The 22,299-nt window shown below is 43.6% G+C and overlaps 1 protein-coding gene across 1 annotated transcript; it reads left to right on the top strand.

Moving 5' to 3' along the window:
- Positions 1-976: 976 nt before the first annotated feature.
- Positions 977-21,173, top strand: LOC148814752 (N-acetylneuraminylgalactosylglucosyl-glucoside beta-1,4-N- acetylgalactosaminyltransferase 2-like). The gene is made up of 11 exons (XM_088906333.1): positions 977-1,067; positions 5,206-5,358; positions 7,282-7,401; positions 8,592-8,698; positions 11,156-11,193; positions 13,161-13,341; positions 13,629-13,715; positions 14,462-14,643; positions 15,478-15,621; positions 17,829-18,048; positions 18,558-21,173. The coding sequence occupies exons 2-11, from the start codon at positions 5,207-5,209 to the stop codon at positions 18,770-18,772; spliced, it is 1,446 nt and encodes a 481-aa protein (XP_088762459.1). The 5' UTR covers positions 977-1,067; position 5,206; the 3' UTR covers positions 18,773-21,173.
- The last annotated feature ends 1,126 nt before the right edge of the window (positions 21,174-22,299 follow it).

Below are 22,299 nucleotides of genomic sequence, written 5' to 3'. Positions count from 1 at the left end.
TCACAGTAGAACATCCATCCATTTTCTGATTGCTTTATCAGATACAGGGTCACGGGGGAGCTGGGGGCTGTCTGGGCAAGCAACAGGAGAAAAGTGGGGTATGCTCTGAAAGGGGTGCCAGTTCATCACAGGACAGACACACACTCACACCTAGGCAAGTTTTGCCAGGAGCCACTTAACCTCCCAGTATCTGTGTGGACTGCGAGAGGAAACCTATAGTCAGTGTTCAATCACGAAGCAGTGAATGTTGTTTCTGACAATAACAATAATTGAAAATATGACACCTTTTATATTTCTTTTACAGAATTATTATTAGTTGTTAAAATCGGTGGTTCTTTGTTTAGTATATAAATGTATTCCCTCCGAAGTATATTATTGAGTCCTAACTACACATCGTCCGCAACGCAAGGTTGGCAAGTTTTTAAAGAATAAACTATCGCGAAAAAGAACGTGCTTTATTGTTAGTCGCTCTAATGCGCTCAAATCCCCTCAGAAATTAAACTTTTGTGGCTCCGTTTGGCTTTGGGCAAATGTTGTCTGGTGTTAGCTGGACTTGCATTCATAAACACTGATAATGACGCGACCGCACTACGGATGCCAGTGTCACATCAGTGATAATTCTAAAATAACCTGCATTGAACCGTGCTCAAGCCGCAATACCAGCCCAACAAACTTTGTGGATTGCACGTACTGACAGTTTGGCCGAACCTTCTCTTCGAGAGCCTATCCAATATTACAACGCAAGAGGAGTTAGGCGGAAGAACATACGGATTGTTTTGTACACCAACATTAAATTAGTGTACATCAACAATAATCGAATAAGCCCTAAAACTAGTTCCGTTTCTGGATTTGCAGCACCGTAACGACAAACCTCAATTAATCTATTTAACACAGTTCATTTGCGCTTTAGGCTGGAGTTTCTCCTGTCTGTTTATTCTAGTCACTTTTTAGTGGTTTATTTGAACCGCCCTCCGACACCCACGTCAAGAGCTGAACTGAACGCTTTCTTTCTCACTCTGGGAAAGATTGGGAACAAGGTGTGGAATTAGCAGCGACGTTTTCACGAGGTACGGGGTTTAATTTCGTTTGATACCGGTTTTTTTTAGTAAATATCATATGAACTAGCCTCTTTGTTGTGCTCTTTTTATAAAAAGTATGTATGAATTTGGACTAACTACAGTTTAATGGTCCGGTGCGGAAAAGGTTAAAGAAGAGTCAAATACAAACAGTTATAATCTCATTAATTTCAATTAAATCGTCTGGAACTTCGCGAAGCATTGGCTGTTTTGTAATGAGAATACGATCAAGAGCGCTCCGTTAAAAGAATCCGAGATTCCTTCTTTTGACGATACGTCAGTGTTCTCCGATGAGGAGAAAACCACTGTATGCAGCCTCACCTATTTGAGAAACCATTAAAACCGTAACCTGAATAACTCTTTTTTTTGTTTTTAATTATATTGAAACGACTCTCGATAATTTTAAAAGGCCGTTACGTACTGAAAACCTGTTGCCGAATTCCGGAAGTGCTATTAATAAACGACATAGTAGTAGGTTACTTGACCGACTAGTCACTAATATGAATCCAGGTGCTTTGGTTTTGAACATTACAGTATCTTTTCCACACTTCCTGGCATTTAATATTCATTATTGAACGAATTATGTGTATATATAAATATACTGATGAAGTGCTAAAACAATTTAAAACGGACACATAAAGCTTTTCAATATTGTACTTAATGTCTTGTTATTCAAAGCATATAAACTGGTTTTGTACTAAAGCGGTTAACCAGGAACTTATCTTGAGAAGTGAAACTTTTCGGGCTTTTTTTGCGATAGGTTTATTACCTCGTCACCTGTGCTGAATCATCTCTCTCTCTCTCTCTCTCTCTCATGAGCGGTCACTTGTGTGTGACACTAGCACCCATGATCAGTTCATCGGAAACACGCCAAAACAACCGATTCCTATCATAAAGTGTTGTGCGTTTCTTTCTCACCGAACCACGTTTTCAGAAGTAACTAGTCCTTCAGACGTGTAAACATTATACACACGCACACGGGCGCTGAAAATTGCAAGCACCCAATGTATAACAGAACTCAATAATGTACTTCGGAACTTGCATTTAGGCACCTCTTTATAGACCCGTGTAATTTCAAAATTACATTAAGGTTATTTTGTCTTACTGTATGCCAAACATCTATGATTTGTTCAATAATATTAAAGAGAGATATGTTTTTGTAGGCACTGTTAAACACAAAGTGAAGTAACGAGCACTTTCGTGTCCCAGCGCTCTTCGTTGTGCCTCGGCAGTCTTTCGTGCGCAACCACAGGTGATACCGTGAAAGCCTCAGTGCTTCTTAGTCAAGGAGATGCGTCCTGAACATGAGGCGGCTTGTTAAGAATATGCAAACACCTGCATTTAAATGATCTCGTTTTGCGTGAAATCCGATGGCTCTCTGTACGCGTTTTGCACCCCCCCGTCCTCAGTTACTCTTTGCAAACTTGAGGCTGGCGGAGTTTGGTCTTCTTTTGTGGGGTGAGCACGGAGGGGTTTCAGCTTTGCTTGGGCAAGCGGCGTTTCACTGCGAAGCAGGGACAGGTACCATGTCTTTGAGCTGATCGGGGCAGTCGGGGAATCAAGCGGCTGTACAATAGCAATACAATACGTGTATCAACTAAAAAATGAAAAGAAGAGTCCGTGCAAGGCAGCCGGTGTAATGACAACTCGAGTAAGTAGCACTTGAAGAATGATAGAATTTATAATACATTCTGCGACTCTGTTTTCATAAACCGCCAGGTGCTCTAACATTTTATCCTACCTATCGAAACATCCTACCAAGCGCGATTGCGCAATTACGTCACGTTTCTCTTGTTAGTACGCCCATGAATTCATGCCTCTTCTGCGTGTATATTTTGACCGAAGGAACAAGTAACAGGGATATTCCCTGCTGAAAAGAGAAGGAAAACACAACGTTTCGGAGGTGGAGTCTTCTTCGGGCGTGTCAGTTCAAAGGTCGAGTGTTTCAGCCCGACGAAGGCTCCACAGCCAAAACGTTGTTTTTTCCTTCTCCTCTTTTCAGCAGGGAATATACCTGTTACTTGTTCCCTTGCAGCCTACGCATGCTGACGCAGCTCCACACCTCAAGTATTTTGATCGTATTGTAACGCTACGCCTGTTGAGCTAAAGAGAGATCTCCCTTCAGCACAGCAGCTGTGGTCCTGCTATTACAGGGAAAGGGCGGTGACGTCACCGCTCTGGTCAGCCGGCTCTCACCGGTGGCCGTATGCGTCACAGTGTTTTATGTTTTTCATCATGACTGTGGTTTTTCTTAAACTTTTATTCCATCTGTGATGTTAATCCAATTTTTCTTCAAGCGTATTATACGAAACCAGCTTATTGTTACTTAGTTGTTTGTTTTTGTTTTGTTATCCAAATCGCCAGATGTTCATTATAGTCTTAGATAACTGACTAGCTACAAGCATGCCTTTTAACGCATTCATATTTCATTATTAATGTTCGCTTATTAATGTCGCCACTTTACCTCTACCATTGCAAGCAGAAGTTTTTACTTTTAGGAATTTATTTGCAGTAGATGGGTGCATTGTGAATGTGCCACATTTAACAGTCAACCTATATATGTAAGAACGTGTGGCAAACATGTAAGCTTTGGTGTGATACTGTTCTGTCAGTCTGTAAGTTAATCATTCTCTCCAATGCTAAGAAGTGTTCAGAATGAACAACTGTTTAAAGCTGTTTTAAACCTGTTTAAAAACTAAAAACCCAATTTACAGTCGGCCTGGATAACTTAATTGTGCTTGTGAAGTTAAATAGGCCTGTATATGGATGCCTAAATGTACGTTCTGAAGTACTGTATATGTCACACCCTCTGCAGCCAGAGGGCGCTCCTTCTCTGTCCTGTCCCTAGTTTCTGGTCTGCTGTCCTTCCTGTCCCTCTCTTTCCCTTGGGCTATATATTTCCGGGTCTTGCACTCTGTCCTCGCTCAGCATTGACGTTCGGATGTCCTGAGACCCGCCTAGCACCAGGGCGCCCCACGTCCGCTCCCTGAGGGCATAGGTTTCTATACGGCATTCCTGAACTCTTTGCACTATGAGCCCGGGCCTTTTTCCCATCTCGCCGCTTCGCATATGGGTCTTTTTCCTCTCTCCTGCTCCCCACGGTTAGTCCCTTTGGACGTCCGTGACAGTATATTATTGTGTCCTCAGTACACAAGGTCTTTGGGATTTTAAATGCATTAGTTAATATGTGTCCTGAAGCAGTTAGAAAATGGATGGATGGTAGCTATTTCATCCATGTTCTACTTTTTGCATCAATGCAAAACCTGCATAGGGCAGATGTGCAGTCTGAGGCATTGTGGACATTCAAAACACTTCCCCATAGGAATCAATGACCCAATATACAATAACCAATAAAACAGAAAAAAAACACCCCCTTCGGGTAAGGTGTCTTGCAGGAGAATAAATGATCTCTCCAACCACATGGTGTAAATGTGATTGTTATGGAGTTTATGGTTCTGTTCTTTAAAACCTCAGAGCTATGCCTACATGTCGTGCAAGCTAACCTGAATCTGGGTATGTTCTTTGTGATCCCAGGATCTTCAGGCTTTTCTTTTGAGATCAGACTCTGCGAGACTTAAATGAACATGATAACTAACTTTTGTTTCCAGCTCTGAGACAGTGTGACCTAACGGACTCCCTAAACATTTGCACTGTACAGTATGTGAAACCTGCAGCTGAGAGGAATATAGTTTTAAACATTTCCATCAATGAATTATTAAGAACATAAGAGGAGGACATTCAGCCAATCTAGTCCTTTTTGTAGTTAGTAGATCTGATGATTTAATCTGGGTCTTTCTTAAAGGGAGCTTGTTCCATACTCCCCCTCCACTTTGTGTCTAGAAGGACCTCCTGGTCTCAGATTGGAATGTACTTCAGTGTAGTTCCCACATGTGTTCTCTGGGTCCTGTTTCACTGTTGATACTGCAGATGCTCACTGGGCTGACTTTCTCAGTGCCTTTTAATTGATGCCAGAGTTTTGGAGTATTTGTAATGAATGCCAATACTAGCTCATTTGCCAGGTTGGATGAGTAATGTTTTTCAATTGAAGTCTGTGGTTTGTGTTTTCTAAATATTTTCTGCTATGCACCTGCAAATCTGTGATGCAATGTAATACTTCACCTTTTTACAGGATGAAGACAAAAGACTGTGGCGTGTTTGTTGTTGTTGTTCTGTGCATAGGATTTTTCTCCTACTTCCTGTACCCTACAAAATCACTGCACACACCCGTGCAAATGACCTATCATGAGTCAAATACTTCCATTCATGCATCCCCCCAAAAAAGGTAAGTCCATTCTTTGCTTTGATTCATAGTTTAAAATTCCCTTTGACACTCTGGATAGATAGATAAGACTTTATTGATCCCAAACGGAAATTGAGGAATCATTCCTCAATAATCACTATTTAGTGACAGTTCTAATCACAAAGTCCTTTTTGTAGAACACACCCACTTGGAAATGTTTATGACATTTGATAGCATGCAGATCAGAAAACAATCAATCAATCGTTATGTTAGCAGGAACAGGTTCAGCTCTATTAGCTTCATGCTGACCATATCTTTTTTTAATTCAATGTTGACATGGCAAGGCTTTTGGAGTGGAGCAAAGTAGGTTGAGTCACGTCAAGACCTGGTTTCACTCTGATGAAACAAAAACATTTCCCAACCCCGGTGATGGCATTCTGGTCATCCCGGAATTCCCACACCTGCCAGAAATGGATCAGCTTCGAGTGCTACAGGGGGAGAAGGGAGGAAACTCAACAGAGCCGCACCCAGCCTGAGAAACAATGAGGAAGCCACTCAACTAATCTGTTAAGCAATGAGTGAAGCAATGGCCCTGCCGTGCTTACTCTGAGTGCAGGCTGGGCTGAACCTTCACCATGCCCTGAAGCAGAGGTGCTCACATGGCATGGCTGTCCCAGGAGTAGGGCGGGCGATTAGTCATTGGGCTGGGTGCACTCAGCTCTTGGTGAAACTGCCACCCTTTGAACTTTTCAAGGGAAGGTCTGTCTCATGTATACTGTATATACTGTACATACATTGTAATACTCTATTGGCGCGATACTATCTTGGCCCATGTTGTTGGGTGAATGTTTAGCTTGGTGCCTGTTGATTACGTGGACACTGGCTCTTGTGAGTGGGTGGTTTAGAGTAACCTGACACCCCTTGTGAGCAAAGACCTCTAATCTAAAGTTCGTGAAGGAGCAGGTGCTTTATTCAGAACTGGAGGCGTGTCCCGCGCTAACTACGTCACGGGCCATCAGTTGGCAGCTAAAAGTGATTGCGGCAGAACTAAACTAGCTTGGGGAAAAAAGGTTAGCCGATGGGCAGCAATGGCGAGCACAAGCAGAGATGGGGACAGGTTTAGAAGATACTACGGTGGGGGCGAGAAAAGAAAAAGGAAGCAGAAGAGGGAAAATGCAAATGTGTCTCTTAAAGGCCTTTGGAAGGGTTCGTTGTAAAAACCAGGAGCGCAGAAGAAACGGACACTAGTGGTGAGATCTCGACTGCTGTGTTCAGTGTGTGTGTTCAGCGTGTCAGAGGGGCAGGGCTGTCTTGGACTCAGTGTGTGTGCTGTGCCCGGTGTGTGCTGTGCCCGGTGTGTGCTGTGTTCAGTGTGTGTGTTTGTGTGTTCAGCATGTCAGAGTGCCAAGGATGCTACTGTTGAGAAACCTGAAGGTACCGACAGCATTAGAGACGATGGCGATTAGTAGTTGTGTTCGGTTCTGCGTGTCTGTTTGCGCAGGCCGGTTAGGGAGCTATTTCATCGCCTGAGCGCTGCTCCCTGCCGCCACAAGACACACAAGAACCCCCCCCACCCTGGGCCCCACCCACCCTTTCAGTCGGCCCTGGTGGGGAGCGTACTGTCGCATCATCCAGGTGATGGTGGAGGGGATCCCCATTACCTGTAAAGCACTTTGGAGTATCCAGAAGGCACTATATAAGTGTAAAGAATTATTAAGTAAACCAGTTTAACGGAAAAAAGATGGAATACAAACAATGCCAACATAATTGGTCAAGTGTTTTGGTAATTGGTGATTTAACAGTTACTGTAGAAATATGTTTTCCAGAGATTTCAATAAAAGTCTATTGTACGTGTCTTATTTTTATATTGATCATTATAACGTTGAATTATTTACGTTGTGGTTTGAGGAAGTTCTGTAGGAACGGGGAATAATCCTGCATGTTTTTACCTTTTTTTTCCCACAGCTCGCAGTGCAGTTGCCTATCAGCGCCAACCGAGTTCAATCTGGAAGACTTTGTGGATAAACCTGAGCTGAGCGAAGTCAAACGGAGGAGAGAAGCAGAGTACAAACAGCACCAGGCCAGGTAAGCACACACCTGGCATGGAGTAGACGGTTCACTCATTGTGCTCAACAGTGTCCAGCATCAGCGCGATGGTGTTGGGCTCCGTCTGTTCACTATTTTCCGAAGCTTCGGAAGGGTTTTCTCAAAAAGTCAGGCATGCTAACCATTGGGGAGTTTGTAACAGAAGTGCGGGGGTGATGACAACAACCAAGTTCAATCAGACTCAACTGTCAGTAATTAGCAATCACTCCTGATGTCATTTCCTCTTCTAGAACGCTAGAAATACTGTACACGATTCCCTTCTCTCCCCTGGCTTACATCTTTTTGCGTCCCTCCTCCACCCCATTTCCCCCTCTGCAGCTGCCTCTTGGTCACTCCTCACTCTGCTGGGGGGTCCCAGCCTCCTCGTCCTCTGGCCAGGAGATTGGCCCTCAGCCAAGAGGTTTAAGTCACATTTTCACTAAACAGCCCATAATCCCTTCAGAACACTGAATTCTTAGCTGTTGTTATTCTTAGCGAGTTGTGAATTAAGTAACAGCACATAGTAGAGTAGTAGAGTAGAGGAGTTTATTGCCATATAAGATAAGATCACTTTATTGGCCATATACAATGTCTTGTATTAGGAATTTGTCTTTTTGCAGGCCCCAACTTGGTCTCCATGAGACACACAGACAGGGAGAGAAGCTTGGGGTCAGAGCGCAGGGTCAGCCATTTATACAGCGCCCCTGGAGCAGTTGGGGTGAAGGGCCTTGCTCAGGGGCCCAACGCAGTAGGATTCCTCTGCCGGCCACGGAATACGAACCAGCAACCTTCTAGCCACAGGCGCAGATCCTTAGCCACAGAGCCCCACCCCATCTATGTATATGTACATTGGAATTCTTATTTGCTCTGATCTCTCAGGACATACACAGTACAACAGACAACACCACACAATGGAGACAGTACATTACAAACATCATAATAACAGCAACGATAAATATGTTGTGGGACCATAAATATGTAGTAGTGAGAGAGAAAACATGGTAGACCATGCAAAAGGTGCATAGTGCAGATGTGTATTAAGTCTGAGGCGTTGCAATTAGCTGTTGAGGATGGGTACTGCAGTAGGGTGGAAGCTGTTCTTAAGTCTAGTGGTCCATGCTTTAATAGTGAAAAAGTGAATTTAATGGAGTCAGATGAAATCTAAACAGTATTGTTCGTGACTTCTACAGGGAACAGTCGGTTCTAAAGCAACTGCTTTTGGCCCAGCCAAATTCTCCCCTGATGTATCCCATTCAAGGAGTCCGCGTGCTTCCTCTCCAAGAAACCTCTATTCCAGGTACGCAGAGTTTCCTAACCTCCTAATGGTGGCGTTTGATGCAGCTGTCAAATCTTTTGTAAACAACTTTTTTCACTGTTTAAAGGGCGATTGTGCACTGCCTCATTATCCATATGTTGGCACAGCTGGGTCACTGTGTACATCTCACCCCTTATCAGTGGTTTATTTTGTTGTGTAAGAACACAGATGCCATGTCAGAATTAGTTTTAGCTTTCAGGGATTCTTATGAAGCATGCCATGGTTTCAGCCCAGGACAAGGCATGAGGTTTCCAGCCATTAGGATCCAGTGAATGTCTTGTTTTCTGGGAAAAAACAACTGTCATATCCTGAGCTCTGTTGTCTGCCATAAAAAGGTTAACATGCTGGAGCAAAACTCTGTATTTATCCCCTTCGGAAATACTGTACTTCCTTAAATACCTCATTAGTTTGCTTTTCCCACATTAAAGAAAGTGGACACCTTCAAGCATATTCTCTTGGGTTAAAGACAATGAGGTCATGGCATTAATTCATAACTTCAGTATAGAATCTTCTTACCGAAGAGCTTTCGTCTATTTTAGAAGCGATCCAGTCAATATTTCACTCATAGTATTTCTTTCTCAGGAGGACTCAGCTTTTATGAACAGTGCTTTGAATTGTGAAACAAAGGGATGAAATATGTTCTCCAAACAGACTGTAATAGAATGAGACTTCTGTGAAGCAGAGGGAGGTGGCTCTGAGAGAGACCTGCCTGTTATAGGGAAGAAAATCTGTGGAATGAGGCCTAGCTAGACTGACTGAGTAATTGGCACTCAGAAGGAGTACCACAATTACGCTGAAAGGATAGGTACTGTGTAGAATTTGTTATGTCTCTGGGCTAATAAGAATAGTTAAGAGGTAAAAAGGATATGGGTCTGTGTCAATTGAACCCAGTCATTTCTGGGTTCAATTCCAGACTTGTGGCACTGTCTGTGTGGATGTGTGGAGTTTGCATGCCTTGCTCCCAATGCTCTGGGCCACCATGACCTTGAATTGGATGTGCACTTATTGAAAGTGACGATGATGATTTATTTTCTGATGATCATGAGGTGGTGGTTTGGGCTGATATACAAAAATGCAACTAACCAGCTTCAGTTGTGTGTCAAACAGAAGCAGCCCTAGCCAAACATGATCACCCAGTAAAAAAAAAAATGTATTTAGGAATGCTAATAAAAGACATTTGACATATAAAGCTTTGGCTTTATCCCACTGGGCTGAGGGCTAAGCCCTCACCGCTGGGGTGGGTCGGTGCAGTGGCTCTGTGGCTCAGGAGCTGTGCCTGTGGCTGGAAGGTTGCCAGTTCGAATCCCGCGGCCAACAGAGGAATCCTACTCCGTTGGGCCCCTGAGCAAGGCCCTTCACCCCGACTGCTCCAGGGGCGCCGTATAAATGGCCCCAGGCCAAATGCGCTCTGACCCCAGGCTTCTCTCTCCCTGTCTGTGACAGCAAGCTGGGGTCTGAGAAAAGACACATTCCTAATACAAGAAATTGTATATGGCCAATACAGTGATCTAATTTTATCTTAGCTTGTAAAGTGATCTAATCTTAACTGCCTGGCCAAAGGACAAAGAAGTCAGGACACCCTGCAGAGTGAGGAGACTGCCGGGGTAAAGGAGGGGTGCAGAAAGATGAATGTGAAGGCGAGAGGGGCTCACTGTGGTTTTTATAGTGATCCGATGGAGAATCAGGAGCCAGAGTAGCAGTAGCACTTATGTTCGGAATTAGAATTTGTTTTTCACTTGCTAGGAACCGAGAGCACGCTCATGAGGATAAACATCTGCCACATTCAGGGAGTAGCTTGCAGGAATGTGAGTGTTCAGCTTAATAATCCTCTCCCTTTAGGTGTAACGCAGTTTCTTATCAAAACACTTCAGGCTCCAATCTCCCTCCAGGATTCTGAGAGTGGAAAAAAGGACAGAGCAATTTCAATTGATTTGAGGACATGAGAAAATAATGAAGGGAGAGGAGGGCTTTGGACTCACTCTAACCCGTCTGGTCGTTAGTAGTTGTCCTGGTTTCTCTCAAGAAGTGGTTGGATGAGATCATGGTATAGGATATCGGGAATAATAAAATGGCTAGGTAACATGCTCCATACTCCCACAACCTTTTGTGTAAAGAAGCATCTCCTGTTCTAGGTTTTACAAGCAGCTCCACACAGTTTCCTGTCCTGTCCATTTAGGGTTCTAGCAAAAACAAAATAGACTGAAACCGTTCATTTTACAAGGAAAACAATCCTATTTGCCAGCCAGGCAGAATGAAGTAAACTTGCATCAAACTGGGCCTACATGAAACAGTGCGCTTCAAAATCTGAATTGGGTTGTGCTACTTTGTGCAGTTCTGAGCGGCCAGGTATCGGAAAGAAGCAGCGATAGCTGAAGTAGCCCACTCTGTGACATTAACAGCGTGTTAAAAAGGAATTCTTTGCATTTTTCTGTGTTGCAGGGTTAAGTGTATATGCACCTAAAAAAACGCAGTATCAGGTCAGTACAGCTCACCTTTACCTGTGACAGCACTGCTTAAATCAGTGCTATTGTCTCCTGGTCTGGACAACCACTGGGTATACTGGTTTTCACTTTGTCCTTTCAGTCACTTGATTTGAATTGTTCATTCATTTGGTCTCCACAGTATTACCACTGTTTCCAGGTCTTTATTTGATATGTATATAAACGCCGGGTGGACTGTGGCCCTCCAGGACCAGGAGTGAATATCACTGGCTAAAGCATTCAACTGCAATCGCTTTTCTTTCACACTCTTGCAGCAGACCTCCTTGAAATTGGCAACATGAAAATGGTCTAATGGGTATCCTGTGCAAAACGTCAAATAGTAACATTACAATGTCAGATTCATATGTGCGTGGCAGTCTTTTGTCACAGTTTGTATAGCAAACCAGTGCAACTGTCTGGATGTGTACAAAACAGAAGTCCCCAGTCTGGGTTCTGATGCCTAGACAGGTTTTCAGTCCAGCTGGTTTCATAATGACCTGAGTCAGCTCATTAGTGGCTTAACTAGACCTTCTTTCGGGTGCTGCTGCTTAAAAAAGACCCAGAAAACCTGTACCTGTAGATACACCAGCTGCCTTAGACCAGAAATAAGAACACCTACTTTAGAGAGCAAAGACATCCCCCAGCTGTCTCTGAGTGAGCAGTAGAAACAATTGACTGTGGTTCATTGAGACAGCTGGTTCCTGCTTATAGAAACCCTTCAAAACTGAGACCTAGAGCTGTGGCTTGCAGGCATGTTGTGGGATGCAAACGTATAGAAACTGCCTTATATAACCATTACTATTCATATAGCAGCTCTTTCCACAAGATAGTCATTTGACCTTCAAAGCCCTTTCTTTTTCCTTGCTGGGTGACAGTTTCTGTCTGAAACCAGGTGTGGGTGATGGGATTATTAAGTAAAGTTGTACTTGAATAACTATTGCAACACATTCCACAGTGATCTTTTTAGATTTACCAAGAACACTTGTCTTTAAAGCACCGCCTCTTTATTTGCCAAAGCATATCTGTTACGCAGTTCTGAGCAGAGTGTATTTTGGAGTAACTGGTAAATATTGATTCTCTTGCTTCTTATACTGAGCAAAAGTGAAAGGACAGTGAAAACCCCATAAAAAAACCCTACAAATTCAACATTGTATTCCAAAGAGTTTAAATGAATTCCATGGATTTAGCCTAATAAAGGCCGCATTGAAAATGTTTCCATTGACCTGTCAAACAAATTGTGTGCTCTGACAGGTGTCCTAAATGTAAGAAAATCAGTGATAGCAATACATTGTGTCGAACGCTGCCACTAAAACAGAATTGATATTAGGGTTTATCAGATATTAATAGAGAAACAGGTTTAAAGATCAGCACCATTCAGGTGAAAGAACTAAAGAAAGGAAATTGTGCTCGAGCGCTTGGAACAAGCAAGTGCTATGACCTTTTGTATGACCTAAATGATCCCACAAAACTATAAACATTCCCCTGTGCATCTACTGTAGCTGGGAGGGGTTATAGGTGCTGCTTAAAGAACCCACTTCTGAAAGTGGATGATCAGTGAAAATGGTGCAATGGACTGGCGTCCCATTCAGGGTGTAGCCTGCCTAGTGCCTGTTGCTTGCCGAGATAGGCTCCAGCTCTCCCATGACTCTGTGCTGGATAAAGAGGTTAGAGTATGGATAGGTAGATGGGAGGATGGATATTTTACAGTTATCTGTAAGTATGGACAGTTGGCTGGATAATAAATGATATGAAAATGGTGATAAACCACACGCTCAGTAAGAAATTCCAAAATTGAATTTTTTTGAATACCACTTGATGGTAGATTCAATATCAGTTTCTTAAGAATATCAGGATAACGTGTGCAGGTGATGTCCTTTGCTGTAAACACAGCCCTACACTTGACCAAGACCAGGTCGATTTTTAATCGAATGTTTTATTTGTTAAAAAAAACAAACACCTGTCAGGTCTCTCTGAACGTAAGCAAAGGCGTCCTTGCCACCACGAAGCCAGGAAGGGACGATCATATTGAGGGACAGAATGAGAAGGTCTTGACTATTTCCACCTCTAACCTGGAGCGTCTGAACCACCTGCTGAGCCATGTCACCTACACCAGCACTCTGTACAGGATCAAGGATGGAGATCTGGGTAATCATAATAATAATAATAATAATAATAGTGTGCAAAAGGGGTTGCATTTTACACTGAAAGAAACTGTATCACAAGTTTACAATGACTGATCGGTTCCTAGATTAACTTTACATTGCCTTTTTCATGCTCAAGGATGTATGTTGTTAAAGAAAAAAAAAACAATATGCTCTTTGCGTTCTGTAAACGAGTGCATGGAACAGTTAGGTAGTCATTGAGAGCAGCTGAAAGATATCCAAACGATAAAGTTCACAGGAGTTCAAGATCCATGTCTGTTTTATTCGTAGTCTCTTTCACCTTTGAGAAGCATTCCGCCACCTTCCCCATTGTGATTGAACAGCCTCTGATCCCTCACCTGTACGATCCAGGGCAAGGTAAGATTAGACGTTGGCATGAATTTGCTTTGCATTTCAGAAACCCTTAAGAACAAAGTGCTGAAGCCGGATGCTGACTTTTCTTTCGAAAAGGCGAAGGACGTTTTCTGTGCCCTCAGGGCATTTTGAGTAACTGTCTGGCAGCCTGTTTCACAACAGTGCCACGAGCTCCTCCTGCTTCTCTGGGGAAAATGCTTTGCTTGCTACAGTTTGCTTAGGTGAGCACTGGAGGTTCACGGTTTTCAGCACAATACAATACAAAATCCAGGGTTGCGCAAAACACAAAAACCACACTCCTGAAACTACCCCCATAAAACAAACCCAGGACAACACACTCATTGTCCATGTTTACTGGCACTGAATGAAGTTCAATATCATGTGACAGAGAGAACAATCTCTCACTTTGTGTGGGAGTCTACATTACATTTAAATGTTTGGAATTTGATGAATGTTTCTTTACACATAAAATCGGTTTACAATGCAATGTGGCAAATGGCTGCCCGTGCTGGCTCACATAGAAGTCATTCTTGTGCTAACTCTCCTGTCTGACGCTGCGGAGCTTGTGTGCTGAATGAGGAAGGAGTTAACAGCCAGTCAGGTTTAATTTTATATTACTTTTGCAACCGGAGTCAATACTGGAACCCCTGAGAAAGAACAGGTGATTGCAGAGTCCAATGCAGAGGGGGCCGTGCTGAGGAGGAGGGAGACAGTACATTCAGATCCTTTTTTGTTTGTCCCACTTGCAGGCATCAGCTCTCAGGTGACAATTGTCACAAAAACGTTTCTGAGATACACCCAGCTGGACGTCCTCATTAAGAGCATCCGGACGTTTTACAAGGATATGAACATCCTCGTTGCTGACGACAGCATCAACCCAAAGAAAATCAATGGCTCGAACATTGAGCAGTACATCATGCCTCCAGCCAAGGTACATACTGGAACAGTATTAGACCGGGTGGTGGCTGAGGAATAAATCCTTAAGTTTTTACAGCTTTGGCTTTCAGGTTAACTGTTAACAGAGCTCTTGTTAGCTGTGGACACCTGTCTCGTATTAGAAATATTACTACTTCTAGATAAATGCACACAACAGTTTTGACCCGCAGGCAGTATTCAGAGAGTGCAGTTTTTGTGTGCACCTTGAAGCAGATTCACTGCCACATCATCTCCACCCCGCAGTTTAAAACCTGGCGCTGTGCTGGTACAGGTTAAAATAATTGTTGGAGGTGTCCTCATTATCACTTCAGTTCAAAATATCTCATATTCCAAACGACATTCTTATTTTTTAATTCGTAACTTTTGCATTAGTGTGCCCGGTTAGCATTGCTGCTTCACACCTGTTGTGTCCTGGGTTTGATTGTGGTTCCGAGGCACCTTCTGTGTGGAGTCTGTATGTCCTCCTTGCATTCGCTTTTCCCCTGGTGCTAAAACTTTTCTCCTGGTGCAAAGAATCCACTCAGAAACATGCTGAGTGGATTCTTTGTAGTCTGCACATTGTCCCTGCTTGTGCTTGTGTGTGCGCGTGGCCCTGCCTCTGTGTCTCCTTAATTTCAGGGAAGATTCCTGGATACTGCACTCCTGACCAGGAACAAATGGATCTTTAACAGTGGATGCTTGGAACTTTTGTGGAAACTTTGGATTGGAAACAATTCTTGATGAGTGTATTGTATTGTGTATTGTGTTTGGATTGTATTTGGCACGCATTCTCCTCCGGGACCTCTGCTTGTATCCGCTGTGTGACTGTCTCTTCCTGTCCGTGCCATAGGGCTGGTTTGCAGGGAGAAACCTGGTGGTGTCCCAGGTCAGCACCAAATACCTGCTGTGGGTGGATGACGATTTCCTGTTCACGGGTAACACCAAAATCGAGAAGCTGGTGGAGGTGATGGAGGCCATGCCAGAGCTGGACGTGGTGAGAGTCCAATTGTTTCTCCAGGTTTTCCAGAAAAAGCCGCGTTCTCGTGCTTTTCCTTACGGACCAAAGCCGGGGTTCCTAAGACGTTTCCCAAAAATTGTGCCGGCTTTTGAGTTCATTAGAACTGATGGGAAAATAAAAAAACCAAGGCTTTCTAAATGGCTCAGTCAGAAGAGATGCCAGATAAGAGCATTAGGTTTAGGCATTAAGGTGCAGAGATTTCTTTTATGGAATTGATGATTAATTTTCCTTACATAAGTGCACGATTTGGAATTTTAAAGACTTGGCTCCCAGCTGCTGCTCCTGTATCCACACTGGGACAATGGCGGCCAGCAAGGAGGCTGGTCAGATATGCCCATCTTGCCTTGTGCCCAATAAGAACTGGCACTGTCCAGAGGTACATCCCTCACTGACACTGGCATCAGTGCCGGACTGCAGGTACCTTTTGGGTGGCAGGAGTAGCTGTCGTGCCAAATAACTCCCAAAAACTACTTTGCCACTACTTGGGGAATCAAAGTCTGAGTCTTTAGTTTTCAAGGAACAAGATTCAGTGTTTATTGCCTTACCAACTTAGTTGTTGGGAAATTGCCTCATGACAGTTAAACAATGAAACAATAAGAACAGTAACACGAAAACATGCGGCACAACAGAACTTATAACCAGATTACTTAAAAAAGAATAAACATAAGAATAAATGAAAATAAAAAATAAAGCGACTGGTGCATTGAAGGGTTTATAGTCCACTTGTATTGTCAGAAGTCATCATAAAGTGCTGATGTATGATTGGGGAGCTGATCAGTATCAATAGTCAATAGGTTTTGGTCTGAATGGTTCTGAGTCTTTTTCCTGAGGGGAGGGGAATAAGGAGGGGATTTGCTGGGTGCCCAGGGTCTTGAAGTATTTTCAGTCCTTTATGTTGGATGCGGGTCTCATAGATATCGGAGATGCAGGTCAGCTCACAATTTTTGAGGCTGAGCGTACAATTCTCTCCAGTTGGTTTCCGTACCACACCGTTCTAGAAAAGGTAAGCGCACTTCCTATCACAGCTTTGTAGAACTGCAGCATCCCCTTTCTAGAGACCCCCCAAACTGTTGGAGCTGGTGCAGAAAAAGGAGTGTTTGGTGAGCTTTTTTAACAATACGGGTTGAGTTGTCCTCCCATTTCAGAGAGGAGGAGATTGTTATTCCAAGGAACCTAAAGTTAACCACTCTTTCTACCTCCTGGCCATTAATGGTCAGTGGCAGAAGGGACCCCCCCACCTCTCTGGAAGCCAATCACCAGCTCTTTAGTTTTGGAAACATTCAGCTCTAGGTTATTAGAACAGCAGCAGTCAACTAGGGATAAAACCTCATCCCTGTAAACTGATTCATTATTACATGAAATCAGCCCCACCACTGTTGGATCATCAGCATACTTAGACATCTTCACAGGACCACTATGTGAAATACAGTCGTTTGTGTACAAAGAGTACAGAAGAGCTGATAGGACACAACCTTGAGGGGTGCCAGTACTTATGGTCAGGGTCTTGGAGAACCTGTTGTTAATTTTAACTGCCTGTGTTCAATTTTGTAAGAAATCAAAAACCCAATGACATAAGAATAACTGACTCCCAGTTGCCATAATTCATTGAAAAGTTTTGAAGACAGACAGGCAAACAGAACCACACCGTGACGGTGCCATTTTAACATATCCTTATTTATGGCAGTGATTAGACTTTCCCAGGAATCCGTGAGCAACATTGCCAAAGGAGTTTGGCCCAGATTATGATCTGACATGATAATTTCACCGCTGTGCAATGGCCCACCGTATGACTTCCCAGAGTTACAGACTCGCACGGAGTGCATATTGAGTGCAGGAGTCTGCCGGTTTTCTCTTCTGTGAGAGTACTCAATTCTTCCTAGGGAAGCACGGTGGTCCGCGTTGCTGCCTGGGGGGGACTTGGGATCGGTTCCTGGGTCATCTGTGTGTGGAGTTCGTGTTTGCAGGGTTTTCCTCTGGGTGCTCTAGTTTGCTCTCATAGTCCAAAGACATGCTGGTGGGTTAATTGGCTTCTGTTAAAACTGGCCCTGGTGTAAGTGTGTGCTTGATTGTGTCTGTCTGCCCTGCAATGGACTGGTGTCCCATCCAGGGTGTACCTTGCCTCACCAGCATAACCCGCAAACCTGTGCCAGCGTGTCACAAATCTTGTCTCCTCCTCTGGACAGGTGGGAGGCTCGGTGACTGGCAATACCTTCACGTTCCAGCTGGTGTATGGGGAAGGGGAGGATGGACATTGTGTGAGCAGGAGGATGGGTCACTATCAGCCTATTCCCAGCTTCCCGGACTGCGTTCTCACTAGTGGCGTGGTCAACTTCTTCCTGGCCCGGACTGACTCGGTGCGCAAGGTGGGGTTTGATCCACGGCTCCAGAGGGTCGCCCACACAGGTGAGGGGCGCCTGGGTTCCGACTTTAATGGGCTTGGAGACGCAACAATGTTATGCATGCTGACGATTTATAAGATCACTTTATTGGCCATATACAATTCCTTGCATTAGGAATTTCTTTTCGCATACCCCAGCTTGCTCTCCATGAGACACACAGACAGGGAGAGAGAAGCTTGGGGTCAGAGCGCAGGGTCAGCCATTGTACTGCGCCCCTAGAGCAGCTGGGGTTAAGGGCCTTGCTCAGGGGCCCAACGGAGTAGGATTCCTCTGCCGGCCGCGGGATTTGAACCGGCAACCTTCCAGCCACAGGCACGGATCCTTAGCCACAGCTGTCTTATAGTCTGGCTGCATTGATACCAGTTTGAATCGTAGTTTGTTTTTTTGTGATTCCCAGATGAAAAGGAGAAAAGACATTTTTCTGCTGGCCGGGCGCTGAGTTTTTTTCCTCTAATGCCATGCCAACAGCTCCTGCTGGTACTCATGGATGGGCACTCTTTTGTCTTATGCCAGAGTTCTTCGTGGACGGCCTGGGCAGCCTGCTCGTGGCCTCGTGCAGCAAGATCACCATTGACCATCAGCCCAGGACGCAAGCAGAGTTGACCGAAGAGGAGAAGGCGACACAGCAACTGTACAGGACATATCGGACTCCAAAGCAGGAGGAAGTAAAAATGAAGCTGGGCCTCCACTTCTTTAAGAACAGGATGAAGTGTTTCTCCAGTAACTGACACCATGCTCTCACTACAGGATCCACAGACTGTATGCAAGTGTCTAGTGTGGTGTTACAGGAGCTTGTTTCTTGTGAACCAAAAGCAAATTTGAAAGCAGGTACGCCAAAGGCTTCCGAAAGGTTTCTTGTTAGTAATGGAGCCTTATTGTCTTTTATTCCAGTTTAGTTTTCCTGAAATGCATTGGTGCATTGAGAGAGACATTCTACAATGTGAAAGAAGGAGGATTTTTTTTTCTTAAAGTGTGCACTTTGTTAAAAACAAAAGGGGAACTGTGCTCCTGTACTTCATCAACTGGGAGCTTATATTTTTAAGGCAGACGGACTTTGGGACTTTGGCAATTCTGTGGTGGGAATACACAATTAGATTTATTCTATATTAGCTCTAGTGGAGATACAAAGCATTGTTAAAATGCAACAAAACTAAATTGAGAAGGAAAAATTCAAAGAAGAAAAACAGGTACTTGTATTGCCTAATAAAGCACTACAAGTGTCTGAAATATGTCATTAGGTATCTGACGAGCAATTCCTGTGAGATCAGATTCTTTGCAGGCTGGAACGAACAGTTCTTTCCGGACCCTATTCGGACGACACAATCCAGAATTGTGAGGAAACACTGGGGAAAAAGCCATGCAGGAAACAGGGATCAAAACATTTTTATAAAATAACGGGTTCAAACTAATGTAAAGCAGGTAGAACTGTGCTGACCCCTGGAAGGATTGGACAGTTTATTTGACAAAAAATGCACTTATAAATGTACAGCATTAACTTAGACGATTTAAAAAGGGATATTATTTTATACATAACTATTGTGGATTTAACGCACAGTTCCACACACAATACAACTAACTACAGTGATGGTGGAGGGAAAAAGAGCATTGTTTTTGCACTGTCTTTGTTTTGTGAATTTGTGTAATGGGAGTTCTTTCTTGTTGTAATGTGTCAGGAAGATATAATAAACAGTTTCGATTTGTGATATGTTGGGTAAGGGAGTAAGAACCCTGGCTATGCCAGGAAAATATCCAGGACTGAATGGCCGTCTCTGTTGCCAGCAGTGTTGTTTTGTGCATTCGATTTGGTTCAAATGCGAACATTACAAACTGGTTATTTTGGCTGGATGTGGAACTTGTCCTGAGTTATGCAGTTTATTTGATACCACTTGTTTTGCTTACCAAGTTCCTCGTGTGGTTTCAGACTTCCTTAATGCTTTCTTCACTGCAGTTATAATGCTTTATAATGCAGCAGTGGGTGTGGGTATCACCAGATCGCCCCAACAACCCCCCCCCGCATTCAGATGAATGGCTCCCCCGGGGGCTGGACTGGTGCAGCATGAGCCAGGTTTGCGTTGTCTTTCCACACTCCGGGCCAGAATAATTGCCCATGGTTCAATGCCGAAGGAGCAAATCGCACATGCATGACCGAGAACCTGCTAGACTGAGGCTGTTCAACTGCTTGACCACACTCATGTTCACTCTCTTGAGACAGTCCTTCCTTGACAAACTGGGAATCCACAGTAAAGCCAATCTTTAGAATTCTTGCACATCTGAGCACCCTTACTTCACTGTCCTATCTCAAGGTACTGCTAGATTATATTGTGGTTGATACTTGGCCTGGTGTTTGGCTGCCTTCACAATTTCTAGCATGATATCTGCTTCTACTAACAATGAATGCTTGTACTGACAGGATCTTGCCTCGTGTATCTTCTGTCTCTGAAGGATAGCTCAAGTTAATGGACTTGTTCTGCTCCCAGGGTCTGCAGCCTGTGTGAGGAACTCATGCATTAAGGACTCTCTGTTTTGTGTGGGCTGAATATTAGGTCATTAGGTTATCTAGACAGAAACCTGCTGAACTGTTCTTGATCTTTATCTCGAGGTTTAGAACAACACTGATTATGAGCTATGCAATGTGTCACCTGTTAACAGACAGTCAAGCAAGGGTAATTTTTATCATGTGTGTGGTTTTCACGATTTGCCGTTTTTGTAAGCGTTAAATTTGAAATGCAAGATGATGTAGCTTTGTCTGCTTGTGTTTCAGATAATAGCCCTAATCTGTACCTGCTGTCATCTGTGACCTCTGTAGAGAGCTGGAGGGAAATAATAGCAACAACAGCCTGCGACTGATAGAATATAATAAATTAATAAATCCACAAGTACACAAAACGTATATTGGGTACAGGAATCACAAAGGCCAGTATCTGTCCAGGGCCAGGGAAGCAGAATATTTGAAAATGAAAACAAATATTGGCAACAATTCCAACAACAAAAAAAGATGCTATTTCAGAAACAGATAATGGCATGAGAAACAGGAGAGTGTTTATTATAATAAACTCGTGATATTCTCAGGTGTTTTGGAAAAAAAACTTGTGTATTCTTCATTTTTTAATAAAGACCCGGTTAACTACCGCATCAGTGTCAAATTTGCGCAGTGAATGTAACCGAAGATGCACACAGTCACATAACGTACATCATACAGTATATGGTACATCTGATACTACATCCAGCTGTAGAAATACGCACAAGCTTAAAGCATGCTTGGAGAACTTTTCCCACACTGGTCAATTCAGACTGAAACTCTGGTTATTTAAGAGCTAGACTCTGTGCATCTAAACTTTTGCATTTGCAGAGAAACACCTGCAGGACCTTGCACGTAGCCATATCTTGTATCCTGCCTTGTCACTGCCCACAGGAAGCTCATCGTCTGTGAGATCCGATCATGTTCTTGTTTCGAACGAGCTCTACCAGACCCTTTTTTTAATCCCCGTGGTTTATGTGGTGTCTGCTGCAATGAGAATCGCCAAACCATGCTGTTAATGTGCTGACTGCGTGACGTGACGAGGTTCAGACAGGAACAATCTGTGGCCTGTAGGGTTAGTGGTGACTGACACATTCAGCTTCTCCCCTGTCTGCAGAATTCACCCCTTCCTTATACGCACTGCTGATAGATGCAACCCTGAAACTGAAATATTAACAATTCTGCAATAATGCATGCCTGACCTGCATCATAAATATGCAGAATTGATCTGTGCGCCCTTATTCTTTGAATTGAAGCCAAATATTGCCACTAGAGGGAGTGTCTCACTGTTTCTGCTGTAGTAACTCCAAATCTGTCTCGTAGTCTAAACCACTGTCTGACCGGACCGTGTGCTGTGGTGATGAGTTAGTCGAAGTTATTTTGTTCATAAGAACAGCTGAAAAAGCAACAAATATTATTATTATTATCATTATTATTATTGAATAATAACGGTGATGATGAAGTGGTTGGGATTTTAATATTTGGGAAACAAATGAGAGCGTTTTCAAGTTTTAAAATCCAAAATATGTCCAAAATGGGAATTTTCCTGCTTGGATTGTGCCAATCTCACTATGTAGACGTGATATATGTTCAGCTTAATTGAAGGCGTTTGATCCTTTTCCTACATAACCTGGGAAAGCGACATCAATCCGTCTGAAAACATGATATTTGCAGGGAGGCCGTTTATTACCAGTCCTGACTTTCTAGGTGACCAATCACCGGGACCAGTGTGGGAAA

The sequence above is a fragment of the Atractosteus spatula genome, chromosome 26 (assembly GCF_055471065.1).
Source record: "Atractosteus spatula isolate fAtrSpa1 chromosome 26, fAtrSpa1.hap1, whole genome shotgun sequence".
Classification (NCBI taxonomy): domain Eukaryota; kingdom Metazoa; phylum Chordata; class Actinopteri; order Semionotiformes; family Lepisosteidae; genus Atractosteus; species Atractosteus spatula.
This window is presented reverse-complemented; position numbering and strand designations above follow the sequence as displayed.